The sequence below is a fragment of the Aethina tumida genome, chromosome 1, assembly GCF_024364675.1.
Source record: "Aethina tumida isolate Nest 87 chromosome 1, icAetTumi1.1, whole genome shotgun sequence".
Lineage (NCBI taxonomy): Eukaryota > Metazoa > Arthropoda > Insecta > Coleoptera > Nitidulidae > Aethina > Aethina tumida.
Window position 1 is genome coordinate 78852103 of NC_065435.1, and position 17057 is coordinate 78869159.

Here is a 17057-nt window from a genome sequence, read left to right on the forward strand (position 1 = left end):
TCCGACACTTTATCTTGCATCTGTGTTAGACCAAACTGTTCTTACTGTTACACTCATTTTGTCTAAGAGGCGAAAATTTAAGAATATAAAAAATTCTAATGTGGATAAAAGCTGTAAGCTTTTTCCAAATAAAATTTTAGAACAAGCTAACCTAACCTTCCCCTCCAAAACTCGATCATTTTCAATATAAATTTAAGTGATTAACATTCAAGAATCAATGTCGCACCATAATCCAAAACGAGACAACCATTTGGATGGTTGCATCCATAAACAAGCCTGCTATATTACCACAGTTTAATGAAACATCCCGACAAACATATTGTGCCGGATTCCGCCCAGTTTTCGCTTACACCACCATTAATTCGACACCCCGGCCCTCCGTGTTGTAACGAGGGCCGTTCATCTGACGCTGCAGTTTCGGAATTCTGCATGTAATTGTCGGGTTGTTTAATAGGAAATTTGCGGGTGAGCCTCATCGTTAATAACCGTTGTTGATGTGGCCGTGATTACACGGGCAGATGCTCACGGATTTACTTTTCGATATGTTGTTTTTTTCTTGTGGGGGTACGGAATGACTGGACTATTTTAACTATTTGATAATGATGGGGATCGTTAGGTGGGTTTTGTTCTATATTAGATTAAAATTTTGGTAATGCCATATAATCACAGTGGTTTTGTTGTTCAGGCACACGTTCCGTAATTTAACATATACTTTCGAATTCCACTTGGGGGAGTCTATGTGATTGGTTGCAAACAGCCGACCTTTCGAAATTTGGCTGATTATATGGGGAGATCTCGAATTGTCATTTTGTTATTGGGGCAATGGACCCAGTTAAACAAGATTGAAAAACATTTTTCAAAGCTGAATGTTCCATTTTTGGGAATAACCTTTAGACAAAATTCTTACCACAACACAAGAACTTAGCCCTTTCGGAATCATAACGGTGCCAGTCATTAAACAAAGTACAAGCACGTAATAAATAATTGACAGAAGTTTCCTTTAACTGCAGTGAAAAGGTACAAATTAGACCTGGATATATTCATAAGACTTCTTACGGTGGTTGGTTTCGTGAAGGAGTTCCGCCCCCGTCGAATAATCCGGAATAAATCTGCATAAATTGCCTTCCCTGATTTGTATTCCCTTAACACTTTCCCACTGTTTGTTCTGTTCGACAAAACGGTGATTTAACGTTTGTTTTAATTCTTAAAATTACCGAGTAGATATTGTGTTCACCCCCGTTACCAAGAAAACAGCCCTCGTCGTTACATATTCAACAGCTTTATTACTACTTGACCCACGACACGCATTTACATATGACTCGTCACAGTAACGGTTTAGTGCATTTTTTAACATCACCCCATTTTTTCGTGCTTTACTGTTCTACTGATGAACAGATAGATCTAATCTCCCGTGACATTGTGACATTTAATTTGTTGAACAGATGCGCTTTTACGATCGACGCGTGTTGTACCGTTTAAATTAATTAAAAACCTCTCTAAGGGCGGTTGTCACAAACTCACCACCAACAAATATTAAGTGAAGGTACCCGTTCTTGCTTGTGGAGCACCTTTGATTGTAAACATTTTAAGAACAGGCGAGATAGATGTTATGGTGGACGATAAATCATGCGTCGACAGTTTATTAAAGACCCATAACATCGACGCAAAAACTAATAAAACAACGGGTTCGATTTCTGTGGTAAATATAGCGATAGTCGGGCGCAAATCGACAATGGGATCATACCTACGCAATGGACGAGTTGGCTTGACAAGGCTAAGCGTTATCTAAACGCGCGATTGGCTGTGCGAATACTGAGCCGAAAAGAATAAATAATGATTCGAAAGATATTGACAGTATCGAGAAGGTCACATCTATGAATTTTATTACGTTATAAGCGATGACTTTTAACACTAAGGCCGATAATACAATTTTGATGGGCACGATCATGACGGATGTGTAATTACATCGAGACGTAGGGGCAAACCGGAGGAAGATCGGGAAGTTGTTGGGTGTAAAATGTGTTACATAACACAAGTAAGAGATTTTCAATTGCACGTCCTTCAATTGAACCAGACAATAACCATAGGAAGACAAAGACGAAGTGATTGATGGTTTCAATACCCGTCAACAAATCCGATTCGAGGCAAAAAAATAAATGTAAGGAGTGTACGGAGGGGCTTATGTCAATCACACTGACCGCAAATCCCCCTGCGTTTCCGAAAATCCGTTATTTTTCAACCCCTCATATCGGATATCGGAGCTGTTCGCGTATTCGTTTTAATTTCATACACGTGACGGGTCGGTTTTTTAAAGGTTTTGACGTCACGATGATCTAGATTAAAATTACACGGCGCGGGTGGGTCGTTTAATGGGGTAGGTCTTGCGGAAAATGCGACCGAGCTATTGATCCGTCAGTTTTTATGTATTATTGTAAACATGTAAAAAGGAGTGAGGACAAAAAATTCGGCGGCGACTAAATTAAATTACGGTGTAAAAGTTTCGAGCGCCGTATTTCGTTGCGAATTTAATAATCCACAGGGAAGCGGTGGCCAGGAACTTTATTTCCGCATAATCCACGGCTGCAAGTTTTAATACGGGCCTACGTGATAAATAGACGTCGGGTCGAGAAGAGTGAGTGTACTGCACACACACAGTTGACATTTAATAATAATAAGTTAGTGCAGTAACACCTTCTTCGTTTCATAACTAAATTTAACTGCCACGGTCTTGTAACGTTTTATAGTTGCAACTTGCAACGAGATTGCCATTCGTCTCGATCCAAGAGGCCGTAAACCCGACATAAAATCGCCTGGATTACGAGGTCAATGGAAACCCATCAGAGATCAAACTCTACATTCGAAATAATAACAATAATTATAGGAACAAAAGGCTTAAATAAATATGCAAATGTACTTGGAAAGCCATCCGACGCGTTTCTATCAATTTATGCGGCTTATTTATGAGCGGTATAATGTTTCAGTAGGACGTAAATTAATTTGTATTTTGACACAGTCATTTACATACGGAATTGGTTGTGTAATTGTTGTTGGTAAACGAATGGCTTTATTTGATTTTTGGATCGTTCAAGGAACACCAAATTTTGCTAGACTATAATAAGAGTGCTCAAATAACATATAATACAGTAGACGATGGACATTTTAAGTAATTTGAATTTTTTTCAAAATATTGTTTTATATCCTTAAAAAATGGGGGGCTGTAAATTTCTCATAAATTTGTATTTTAATTCGTTAATCGCTGTTAAATACAGAAAGTATCGTGTAACATTGTAATTATGCCTCTTCGGACCATTGAAACAAAGAGTGGTGATTTTTGTTTCAATATGGAGAAACCAAAACGGAGATTGCAAAGTCTAACACGAAACATAGTACTTGAGGTGAGTCGAAAAACTAACTAGACATCACTAAACACAGCTATTTTAAAAATTTCGAAGAAGGATTCCTGAAAAACGTCTCACCAAATAAATGAATAAATTTTGAAACAATTTGGCCTTCATATAACGAATAGAATTGTGAATGATTGTCTAATGGATGGAGGACTTGCAAAAAAAATCTATAAAATACACATCAAAAATAAAGAAATCCATCTACAGATAGGTAGGTGAAAATGTATGTATACTAATTATACACCACAAATATGGGACGATAAGAGTAACGAATCGGTCCCAGAAAGGTACTGGGCTCATAATTTCGGGCAATGTTGGTACTCACAAGATACTTCGATGTTGCAACTTTCAGATCTTTATCTGTTATTATTTTTTAATAGATCAAAAAATACTGAAAATCAGTAAAAATTGTTATTCGCAGCACCTTGTGAATCGATTGATCTAAATATCAAATATGTTTTGGGACATGATGGTAGCTTCTAGGAAAAAAAAATAACAACTATATCTGTTCATAAGAACCTTTAAAAAAAAAACGAAATTATTTTCTTAATTTTGATTTTTAACCATGTTACGATGACGATAAAAATATGAAACTATTTTTTTTGGATTCCTCGTTCAATTTTCGACGAAATTATGAGCTTCGGGAATTTTTCACATCGAACAAAATTAAAAATCGATATTTTGCTCAAAAATCGATTTCTTTTTATGATTTAACTCTTGAAGTTTTGCGATTACTAATAATTGTTTTTTATGAAATCTATAATGATTAAATCTGTATAAAATACTATTTTTTATATAATTCGACTACGTTTTAGAGAATTTAAACTTTCCTTTATCTTTAATGTTCTGTTGTTTAACATAGATAGACTAGATTTTTAATTTTTTTCAATGTGACGTATCATTTTAAAAAATTCCCGAAGCTCATAACTTCATCGAAAATTGAATGAGGAATTCAAAAAATATAGTTTCATATTTTTATCGTTATCGTAACATGGTGAAAAATCAAAATTAAAAATATAACTTCGTTTTTTTAAGGTTTTTATGAACAGATATATCTCTTATTTTTTTCTAGAAGCTACCGTTATGCCCCAAAACATACCCAGTATTTAGATCAATCGATTCACAAGGTGCAGGGAATAACAATTTTTACTGATTTTCAGTATTTTTTGATTTATTCAGAAACGGTAACAGATAAGATCTGAAACTTGCAGCATCGAAGTATCTTGTGAGTACCAACATTTTCTGAAATTATGAGCCCGATATCTTTCCGGGGCGATTCGGTATTCTACTCGTAGCATGGCCTTTACAAATTTTATTTGGAATGTTCCATTCATTAACAGTTTAGGAACCTTGTACTGTGCAATTTGAACTGTCCGATTGTTTGAATTGCTTAAAAGTCCTAAAAACCGCAGCTCATAAATTACAGTAGTAAATATTTGTGGTCATTGTTGAAGACTCTCACTTATTATAATGAGATTGCCCACTGAAACACTGACCATTGTGTACAAATCCATTCCAATTTAAAAAAGCAATAATTACTGATCATAAAACATTCCGGACGGACACATTAATTCGTTCGATCGTTTTTAATTGAAAACATTTGATGTTTTAAACGTCCTTTGTGCGGCCACAATCCAACTACGATGCATTGTGTGCAACTTTATTTTATGAGTCCAATAATAAGACGTATTACAGACCATCTACCTATTTTCGATGTGTAATTTGTACAATGGGTACGTAACTGTTTCTTAAACATTCACTGTCGACATTTATAAGCTGGGGACGACGGACGGAACAAAAGGACCAGGCAACGGAAAAAAGGTCACAGGGCAACAATGGCGACACTAATGAACTACAATTTCAAATCTGTAGTAGAAAAAACTGCAGGTGGAACACTCCAATTCGCCATCTTTAGCCACAAATCAAATCGCCTTAAATGGCGAAACTTTTCGTTTCGACTTCAATGCTGACCCGGTTAGAAATTTTTCAGCAGCCCGTCGCCGGGAAAAAAAGCTGGTAAGTGTCATTTGGCGTCTGCGATATAGTTTAATTGAATTATAATATTGTTTTTTTTTTTGGACGGGAATTGCAACGCGACCATAAATATTAATACAATGTCAACTAAAACTAGTCCAGCTCGGCGCGGTCGTGGTTACTAATTAGCGAGTCGATTTTTTTCATTCGACTTATTTTATCGTTTTAATTGAATCGGCGAAACGATCGAGCGAGATCCGAGATCGTCTTGGTGGTCCGAAACTTCGTCTTTTTTTCAGTTTCCTGCACCAGAAACCGGCGGATTGCCTGAAAAATGAGCCAAAGTGGGGAATTGTGTTAGGGGCCTTAAAAGGAATATTTGCGGCGCAGAAAAAAACGATCGGAGCGCATAATGTTGGTAAAACAGTAATTAAACGTTGTGCAAAAATATCGATCCGGTAATTGTGTAGTTTCTATGCAACTTTCCCGGATGCGATGAAAACGATGAGATGTAAATTGGCATGAAGCGTTTTCAGATCAGTGAATATTATAAAACCTACACTGTATGAAATCGATTGTTATCGTGCGTTGATTAGTGTTATTTTTAATAAGAATTAACGCGGGATGAATCTGTTACGATTTAGTAATAGTGAAATTGTGAAATTCTATTGGCCAACATATATTTGTATATTATGATTTACTCGAGGAAATTTTTTCGGGATTTCTATCGATCGATCTACATTTATCGACCGGTTATATAATAATGAGTCGTTTAGCATATTATTACAATTAAAGGTACCCGATAATTTGTTGCGTTTCGTGTTTATCTGCATAAAACAAAGAGAAATCATAGCGAAAGACTCGAGGCGGCCGAGATAAATTGATTTTATGTTAATTTATTAAGAAATGGCTTCCTAAAAAAATCCGGACTGGTTTTTGAGATCACTGTTCAGATGTATCAAAATATTGTCGTTTAGATAACGTTATTGCTTCATTATGGGTAAGAAAACTCGATCAAAGATATAACTATTTGTTGTACTAATTATTATTAGTTCAAGGTTAAACCACTAACGGTTTGTTTGATGAGAAAAAAGTCCCTGTCCCTGTTTATCAATATTTCTTCAATTAAGATGGTCAATCGGGGAATATTTAATTTAAATGCAAGAAGTTTTATATTATATTTTCTCAACTATTTAACTTTCAACCTTATCTCATTCTGGAGATTTGATACAAACGAATATGTTGCTAATTATTATATTTGATGTCAGTAGAACGGAAGGAAATGCAAAACATATAATTAAAACTTCTTTTCTTATTTACTTAAACTGACCGAAAGAACATATTTCAAAACAAAAACATTTGATGTTTCAAGTGAAAATTTATTTTCATTCTTTAAAATTAATGTTTACAGCCAAAACTTTATGCTGTCAAACGAAATTGATTTTGTTGACAGTGAACCAAAAGTTGCGTTAAACTCTCGAAACTCATTATCAAAATTTTATAATTTTTCTCAACACTACATTATTCTAGCAACAATTAAAACGGACCCGGCGTTTAAATATAAAAAATCACATACAGGAAATAGTAATTAAGAAAATTCGATGTTATAACTTGGTGGAACGTTCGGAAATACGTTCTTACAATTCATTACACGAATTATTTCGCGTTGATTAACGCGGTGCGGATTTTTCCTGTCAGATCGTATCTGGTAATTACATTTGAAATGTAAATTTCGCGTCTGCCATTTCATCCGCCGTAATTGCGTGGATCTCTTTGTGGCATAGATGCTGGGAAATCATTGTTAAATATTTGCCGTCGTCTTAGAACAAGCTGAAAGTAAATTACGTGTAATTTTACACGAGTGCTATGGTTATAATTCGTGCGGCTCCAGTTTTATTTTCGTGTGTATGAGTGTGTTTTTCGAGGTAAAACGTAAACTCGACAATGGGATCCCGTAATTGCAGCACAGACACACATGAAACTAATAAGTATCAGTTTGTGTTGATGTGCAGCATGTCGAAAAAGGAAGTAAACGGTTAAAAGAGAAAAAATAGCCGCGATGGCATTCCACTTTGAATACAGAATACATAAATTACTATCCCGAGGCGAAGCATGAATATATGAATATATCATTGCCGAGTTTTTCATTTAACAAATGCCTGGATTAAGAAATCGCACAATGGAAAACGCATAAAACAGTACATAGGAGTTTTTTGTAAAAATCGAAGAATAAATGATTAAAAGTCGTTTGTCAATGTATCCCAAATCGGCGTGACTAATGCTCGAGTTGAGTTTGTCACACCGATCGTCCAATTATCCAAGATTAATAGTTTCATCGTCTGACGATGAAATTATTCTGCGGATTTGAGAATTTGCATGTGTCCCTTCTCCGGTTACGCCTATTGTGATGCACCGTTTTTACATTATCATAGTTCGTCCATCAAAAATATGCAAATGCCTCATCTACTGCATAATAATTCGATGCAGCACAGATAAATCACCTCTCGTTTAACATTCGTCTCCGTTCAACGATTCAGAGTGAGTAGTGCGTGTTGGAAACGGTGGTTTCCACTATTTTATTGTGTGAAAACAATCGAAAAAATCGTGACGGCAATGTTAATAAAAATACAGATCAAATGAAAGTGTTGCACTGTATAGTGGTCGGTTTGTTGCATTCATTATACGAATTAATTCGTATTATCCGCGTTATCTATTAATATAATTTATTTATATAATGAATTATGCAACTTCAGCATGGGCGATTCGGGAATTAAAACGAAAGCTGCCAATTTTTAATTCATGTTTGTTACCCAACAATTTTTATTGTGTATATTCATGTGTTGTTGCGCTAGTTTGTTTGTTGGGAAAGTGGCTGGGGAAATTGATGCTTGCTAAAGAGCGGCAGAAAATCTAAAATTTTTACTATACTGCTATTTTACCTGCATAAATAATTTTTCAATTTCTATCGTGTTTAATTAGAAAGTTCTTCTTAACATATTAACATATGCATAATAATTCGTTTCCAGAATTCTTGTTTATCCATTTTTCTACAGTCAAATTTAAAATCATATTAAAATTAATTAATTAATTAATTAATTAATTAATTAATGAGCTCGAGAACATTGATTCTGAATTCACGATTAAGTAATCGTGATGAAAATATTTTTATTGTATAAAATATGAAAAATAATTAGAATAAAAAGGGTACTTTGCATATTGGTGTACTAATTAATTATTTAAAAATATTTCTTTTTTATAATTCAATTTAGAGTTTGTGAATGTGATTTCTGAGACGTAAATATTCGTTTTATTCTAATTGATTTTTATAATATTTCGTATAAAATAAGGTTTCATTAGGTATATTTAATATAAATAAAACATTTGCTTTCTTTGATAAAATTAAAAAGTGATGATCAATTTAAAAAATGAAACAAATACATTTTACGGCGATGAGGCGTTTTGTTCTAAATAATTTAATGTTTTTTCGCAGACGCGATTTCTACGTATATGGTATGTATATCGGCTCTGCGAGGCTTTCTATTATTAAATTAGCTTTGCATACACATTGTCTTGTAATTATCGACGGATTTTCATTCTAATTAAGCCGGACAGAAGGTTTCAAAAGTGATTAATTAATTGAAAAAACTTTAACTACAGAAAGAGTGCACGAACATCACAAATCGTTTAAATCAAAACTTGTAACTTTCACGTTACTTTTTATTCTTATTATTTACCACAAATTCGGCAGATTTGAAATGATAACAATTGTCCGCAAAATCGTACTTTCTCTAGTAACACAATAAAATCGTGTCAATTTGTCTGATTCCGATGTTTTATCCCGAAGAATGTGCATTCAAGCTTCCTGCGTTTTATTTACGAACATCGTCGGGTGAAATTGAATTTGTAACTTATGTTGTTGGCAATTTCCGCCACAGTTTCTAGTTTCATAAAATAGTTTATATTATTTGTTGAAGCGTTCGAGCAATTGCCATGAATGTGGGTCGCAATTATTATTTTTTTATGCAACGGAAATTAAGGAATTATTTATGTCTGAAATCACATCGAACAACGTGCATGTTCTTTCAGGACCAAATCGAGGTATAATTGATTAATCGAGTAAATTGATATAACAGGTTCAGGAATTGCTTCCTACAAACATCACCATGTGACTGACGGTTTTTTATTTGCCGTCATTTAAACCGCTGCAGCATATCTATTAATTGCCGTCCATTTTTGTAACGAGCTGATTAGCCGTGAAAAAGTTGTACGTACAACATAATTCAACGCAGTTATTAACATTAAAGATCATTAACGAGATCGGGCCCGAGATACGCGAACACAAAACGAACAATTAAACCAGGAACGGAGACAATTCGTGCGTGGGACGCACAAAACACATTAACAATGTCGCGTTAATATTCAAATTCGACGATATATGAGTGCATTAAGACGAATTGGCCAATTATAGATGCGGGAACGATACAGAGGCGATTCGGTTGTTCAAATCTAACAGTAAACATAACATAAACTGTGCAATTGACAAGGTTGATTTTTTATACAGTTTATGTAGTTTGAACAGCTTATTATCATATATTATTAGCAAAATTAATTTATTTACCAACATTATTTATTACCATTTTATATTTTTATTTGAACATATAGTATATATAGTAAAAATTTAATTTTTAATTTGTCAGTTAATATTAGACGTTTCTAATGTTTAGTACTAAATTTACAAAATTATTAATTACTCAAAATATTTTATTAAAAAATAAAAATTAGTTAGTTACAATTTAAGTTAAAGAAATTAATAATAATAATTTTTATTTTAATTTGAAAATATTAGACAAAATGAAATCAAAATTATTTAACTTCTAAAAACTCTCAAATTTATATAAATGAATAATAGTTGAGGTTCTAAGGTAAAAAATTACATTTAGTTTCTTAAAACTATTAAGTTTATGTAAATTAAGAAATTTACAAATTCAAGTTTACAAAATTTTCTTAATAACTTTTATTTTGAAAATTGCATAATTGTATAAATTTATAAATCCATTTTTGGAAGATTTCTCAAAAATTAGTTAAATTTATGTAATTTGAAGAGCTTATTATTAAATATTATTAGCAAAATTAATTTATTTACCAAAATTATTTATTACGATTTTATTTTTGATTTGATCATATACTAATTAAAAAATTAATTTTTAATTTGTCAATTAATATTAGACGTTTCTAATGTTTAGAACTAAAAAAATATGTTTACAAAATAATATACTTATAAAAACTTTTATAATAATACTTATAAAATCTGTTAGGCAAAATTTCTAAAGTAAAACGAAAGAATTAGTTAGAAGTTAACTTAAAGAAATTAATAATAATAATAATTTTTATTTTAATTTGAAAATATTAAACATTACTACATTTTCTAAAAGAATGTAATTTAATTTAATATATAAATTCATAATTTTTATTTTTATTTTGAAAATTATATAATTATTAATTACTAAAAATATTTTGTTAAAAAATAATATTTTTTACTTATAAAATCTGTTAGATAAAATTTCAAAAGTAAAACAATTTTTATTTTGAATTTGAAAATATTAGACATTACTAAAATAAAATCAAAATTATTTAACTTCTAAAAAACTCTCAAATTTATTTAAATGAATAATACTTGAGGTTCTAAGGTAAAAATTAAGAAATTTATAAATTCGTGTTTAGAACATTTTCTACAAGAATGTAATTTAACATAATTTAATTTAATATATAAATTCATAATTTTTATTTTGAAAATTATATAATTATTAATTACTCATAATATTTATATAATAAAAAATAATATTTTTTACTTATAAAATCTGTTACATAAAATATTAGACATTACTAAAATAAAATCAAAATTATTTTTATTTTTTTATTTAAAAAATTGTATAATTGTAAAAATTTTTAAATTTATAAATCCATTTTTAGAAGAATTCTCAGATAACTAAAATAAAATAAAAATTACTTAACTTCTAAAAACTCTCAAATTTATATAAATGAATAAATAATACTTGACGTTCTAATGTAAAGGAAATTATATTTAGTTTCTTAAAAATTAAGAAATTTACAAATTACTGTTTAGAACATTTTCTAAAAGAATGTAATTTAATTTAATTTAATAAACAAATTCATAATTTTTATTTTAAAAATTGTATAATTGTATAAATTGTTAAATTTATAAATCCCTTTTTGGAAAATTATTTAAGAATTAGAGCAATAATACAATTTATATTTAGTAAATATGTTAAGTATTTGTTAAATATGGACACTTCTGGAATAAGAAAAATGTTTAGTTTCTGAACATAAAATTTATATAACGGTTGTCCCGTTAGTCGAGTATCTATCTAGTTTCTTAAACTTATTAAGTTTACATAAATAGATAAATTTACAAATTGATTTATAAATTTCTAACAAGTTTATTTAATAAAATAAAAAATTGCAATCGTTTTTATGATGTAATGGAGCAAAAAAGTAATTTAAAAATAAATAAATAATCCACATGTGACATTAAAAAGTAAATTTATCGTTCCGGCAGTTTCGTTTAATATTTACACACCGCAAAACTACATAATAAATTTCACTGGAACCAGTTTAATTCGCTTTCAAATACAAATTCACTTGCGGTCCATTTTCACACGTTAGATCCGCCAAAAATTCAAAGAAGGGTGCAGGTTTTCCGGGGGAGAAAAGTTCCCATGATATCTTGACCACCTGAAAGGATGCTGATGCGAACTTGTTTGGACAAGACAATTAGAACAAGTGTTGAAAAATTGTAGACTTCTAGATTTGCCGCAACTCGTTACGATATTAAACGAAGTGATTTATATCCGAAAACTGGAAATTAATGTATTCTATCTAATGTTGGAAACCTGTTGGTGTTTTATTGATTTTTAAACGATATTGTTTTACAATTATCAGTTTATGTTAATTTATTTTAATTTTTTATTAATACATTAATTATGAATAATGGATTTTAGAACGATTGTACTTTTAGGTTAACATATTCTTGTTTTAGAACTACTGTAAAGTTTTAGTTTTAGTTGTGAATAAATTTTGATAAATTGTCATTGTTTTGTTGTATTGGCAAAACAGATTTGTAGTTTTTTTTAATAACACAACTGTGTTTTTACCCTTATTTACTTACAATTTCTTCATGTATCTTTTTCTAGCGATGAGGGTGTACGACTCCCTGTGTCCAGTGGTAAAATACTTCATCTTGAGACCCATTTAACAAACAACAATTAAAACTAAAAAAATATCACAACAATATTGCACTAAAACAAATTGCTACTTGTCGCTGTCAATTCGAAAAATGGAAACTAAATAGAAAAACGTCACAGTTCATCCACAGTTCCCCATGTCCACACATAATCCAAGAGACCGACAGAAAAATCGCAACAATCGACCACCACCAATTCGTCTATCCATCCATGCGGTTTCACGTGCGGTCCGCAATTCTTCGACAGTCTGATACACAGCACACGTACACACGGTCCAAAGTAAACTGGCTGGCTCGCCGGACGCGCTGAACGCTCAGCGCTCCACAGAACGCTCCACAGAACGCTCCAAAACCCGATCCCCACCCTACGTTTACACACACATTTACGTATGGGTTTCTGACGGTGCGTTCGCAACCAACTCACCCTGTATCGATTGGGGTGATTAACCATTTTACCTGTTATTGTCCAATTTATTTATTATCCGAGCTCTAGAAAAAATAATCATGATTATGATTATTAAATTAAACTATTTTCTTTTATATAATTTAAAACAAGTTAGGTATTTATTAATATTTGAAAAATATTCAAGGATCAAATGTAGACAACTTAATACTAACTAAAATAAAACAACCTTACGAACATTCACCTTTCTTTTATTTAGTATCTAGTAGACATCCCCATTATTTTTAATAACTTCTAAACATCTTTCCTTCATTGATTTTAGTAGCTTTTCAATGTAATCGTTCGAAATTTCTTTTGAGTAATTTAAAACTTCTTCGTAGAGTTCATTCATATTTGATAGTCTTTTTGCATGGATTTTTCAATCAAATTCTTCTCAAAGGTTTTCCATTGGATTGAGGTCTGTGTTTTGTGCTGGTCACGACATGACACATACTCCTTGAGAAGCGAACCTTTCTTTAACTAACTTTACCTTAAAATTATGTTACCTTCGGCAAATGGAAGCATATGATTCTACAGAATGTCATAATAAACAGAACGATCTATTATCCCATCTAACTTAACCACTTTTCGGAACTCCTTCCAGTATATTCCTTCTGTTGTTGTTTAAATTCAAATCTACTACAATTTTACATTGCTTTCACCATTTCGGAACTTTTCTACAAATTGTTGTTTAATTTGTATGGATAAATAGACACTTCTAGGCATTAAGGAACACAGAAATAAATTGTATAGAATACAGGGTTTGGTTGCTTTACTTATGAACCCTGTCCGAAATAAAATATTGTATAAAAACTATGTAAATAAAGATATCCGTATACAAATTGAAGTGCGAAATGTTTAGGCACTTAATTATTAAATAAATTTAAATTAATAAAATGATTATGTTTTTTAATTTGTTGCTCTACCTATGAGCGATAGTGTATATATTTTCTAGTCCAGTAAAAGTGTATATTTCTTCACATCAATCCCGCAAAATATGGTAAATTATTAAATATTAAATTGAGAAATATAAAGAACAAGGATAATGAAACCCATCACAGTTGTGTAACCATAAAAATTCCACAACTAAATAATTTTTATTAGAAGTAATAGTGGTCCATCAAAGAAAGGAATTATATAATCACCCAGAATTAATTACCTCATCTAATTAACCAGGTTCGAGTAAAAGTCGTATAATATTTAATTTAAACCATTCCAAATTGAACAAAAATTGTAGTCAACCTCGATTTAATACGAAACTGTCGAATGCAAATATCCGTTCGTTAATCAAAAACAATCGAATTTCCATCTATTGTTCCCAGTCCTTGACTCCTTTCTTCGCACATCCCGACCAAATTTCGTTGACTGGCAGCAGAAACAAAAACGAACGCCATCAATCGGTGATTCCCACAGCCACTTGGCGATTCTCGACGGTTAAATGACGTTTTGTGTACCTACATGTCACTTTCATTAAATGGCGGTAATTAAATAAAAGCCCTCGGAATAGGTTCAAGTGTCCCGGGGGTATTTAATGCCCTTTCAATTTATTAGGAGCTGCGTAAACACTCGGGAAATGTTTTCCTTATTGACACTATTGACTTTCGTCGATTCGGAAAGGTTAAAGAAATATCAAAGGGATTTTGTGTAAAGGGTAATCGATAAATTTTTTGGAAGGTTCAAGCGGCCGCCCATAAACATAAAAGTTTAATAACTTCCACAATTCATTTTGAGATTACTCAATTAGGCCCTTCACCTGTTTTTTAAGTTAAATTAACGATGAATTTGAAGGTATTTTAGGATTTAGAATCAGAGGCATGTTAATCTTAATTAATTATCCCTTTAACTAGGAAAGAATGATTTTAGTTTCTAGATTTTATTTTCAGATATTAACGAATTGACTAAGATGCTAAATATTGCCGTGCACCACGTGTCAGCTTGTCGCATCCCCAAAGCGACATTTCAAGTTAAGAAGAAGAACACGTGGACAGATACACTCACATCTGTCCTTTGGTCTTGATTATCGCAGATCGCGAAACCGGAAGTGGATGTCTTCACACTTCATACCTTTCCCTAAAAACGTATCGTATCACTTAATTAAATCGAAGGGTGTGTGTATGTCAGATTTTTTTATCAACTATAGTACTATAGTAACGCACAATAGGGAGTCTGTTCATTGCACACGCCCGATAATTTAATTGCCGAAAGTAAAAGTCGAAAATCGAATGGTTTATTTTGGATGCCGTTACATCATCTCCCACAATCCGGACGCACGAATGCAAATAAGATAAATGCACAGAGCCGATCTGTTATCGTATCGTTAGGCTGTGTATGTTTACAAGGAAGTGGTCGGATGTTACAGTGGCTTGTTTGTACCCCGGCTTGTTAGTTTAGTTCCTGGTTTAATGGTGACTCCAAAACCACTTTCAATGTCATTTTTGTTACTGTAAAAATACTTTTATTCTGTTACTGTTCTCTCTGTTTTGGATACAAGTTCAATTGTCTTTTTACAAGTACCTCAAGTACCTGCAACATGTTAACACATATCATAACTTGATACACGAAGTTTTTGAAAAGAAAATCAATCCCCATAAAAAAGGTATATATGTCATCAAGTCAATAAAATGGATAGATAATAAGATATTGTGTATTTTAGGGGCTGTTCGTCACAGTTACTTTGAGAATCAATTACTTTTTACCCATAATACAACAAAAGATCCGATAACAAATGGTTTATATTTACAGGTAATGGAAAAGACCTTCTGGTCTTCCGCCTATGCTCTTCTTAAAATTGGCACTGCTTTAAATCACAATATTTCAAGAAAGGTTTGTTTCGTTATCAGGTAATTTAAAAGGTTAATTTATTCGTTCAGTATTTTTCATGTTTGGCCTTAGCGTTATAATATTCTGAAGAAAAAAAAATTGTTGTCCTTATAAACTTTTCTATAATGAAACAACCCTTTTTACTTAAATTATAGTAACATTTGGTGTAGTTTTAACCACAATCTGTATTTGAAATTTCCATGCCAGAACCCAAATTAGTCCACATGTTGCACTGTGAATCTGAAGGTGTTCAAAAATCGTTGAAATTATCCTTTCGTGCCGCCCGATCAATTTCTATTTTGTGGTTTTATGGTAAAAATATAAAAAAAAAACAGTAACCGTGTTCGACATATGCCACTCGCATTGTTCTCGTGGGACTTTTTAGATCTCTCGAGTTGTTTCCAATCGAGAAAATTTATTATGTGTAAATGCAGGTTGCAAAAAACCAATCCACACACATACAATTCAATTGCTGATCGTATCAAACAATCGCTCCATATTCCTGTACCGTTTTGTGTTTTACTAAAATGATTACTATGTGGAATTGCTAATTCATATTTATTCACAGATAATTATAATGATTGCATTTTTTAATTAAGTAAGGAAACGTGTACGCCCATCTGATTGTTATAATAATGCCTTTTTATCAAGTAACTCTGCCAGTATTAAAATAAATAAATCAACATGCATTAAGGAAGTTAATCAGATTGTTTCTAGATTTGCACTTCCTACACGCCGGGCCAAAAGGACAGATGCTCCAAATTTAATGCGTGAAGCGCCCAAAAAAGCACGACCCATTAGTAAACTTTCGATTGTGCATCGAGATTAAATAGTTATTTATTAACCTTCATACTGATTTATCTTCTTTCCATCGATCCTCCAGCTGTTGCAAATGGACAAGTCGGACAATTGTTGCGTCAACACACAACCAAAACGATTGTTTATTGTTGAAACCATAAAAACATAAGTAGGATTAAATGCTAAATGTCACCTTCGTATAAATAAATAATTCCAATGACATACTGAGAGGCATTTTACTTGTAAAGAAGAATTACAACGTCTGGCGCGATGAATTCGCAATGAGGTCTAATTGTGTTATGTACTTACTTGCACCTTGCGCAAGCTAAATTGCATGCCGTTTTTGTTTAAAACGTTC

At 32.0% G+C, this 17057-nt stretch overlaps 1 protein-coding gene across 3 annotated transcripts in view; it reads right to left on the bottom strand.

Annotated features, from left to right (window-relative positions):
• LOC109609146 (rap1 GTPase-activating protein 1) overlaps positions 1 to 17057 on the bottom strand; it is a 147803-nt gene that overhangs the window by 56095 nt on the left and 74651 nt on the right. Inside the window, exon 1 of one of the 3 annotated variants that reach the window (XM_020025768.2) lies at positions 12565 to 12881. The exons of the other annotated variants lie outside the window; for them this stretch is intronic. Within the exon in view, the coding sequence (XP_019881327.1) occupies positions 12565 to 12647 (83 nt within the window). The 5' untranslated portion in view covers positions 12648 to 12881. Of the gene's footprint in view, positions 1 to 12564; positions 12882 to 17057 lie in introns of those variants that run through there. 3 annotated transcript variants of the gene reach the window in all.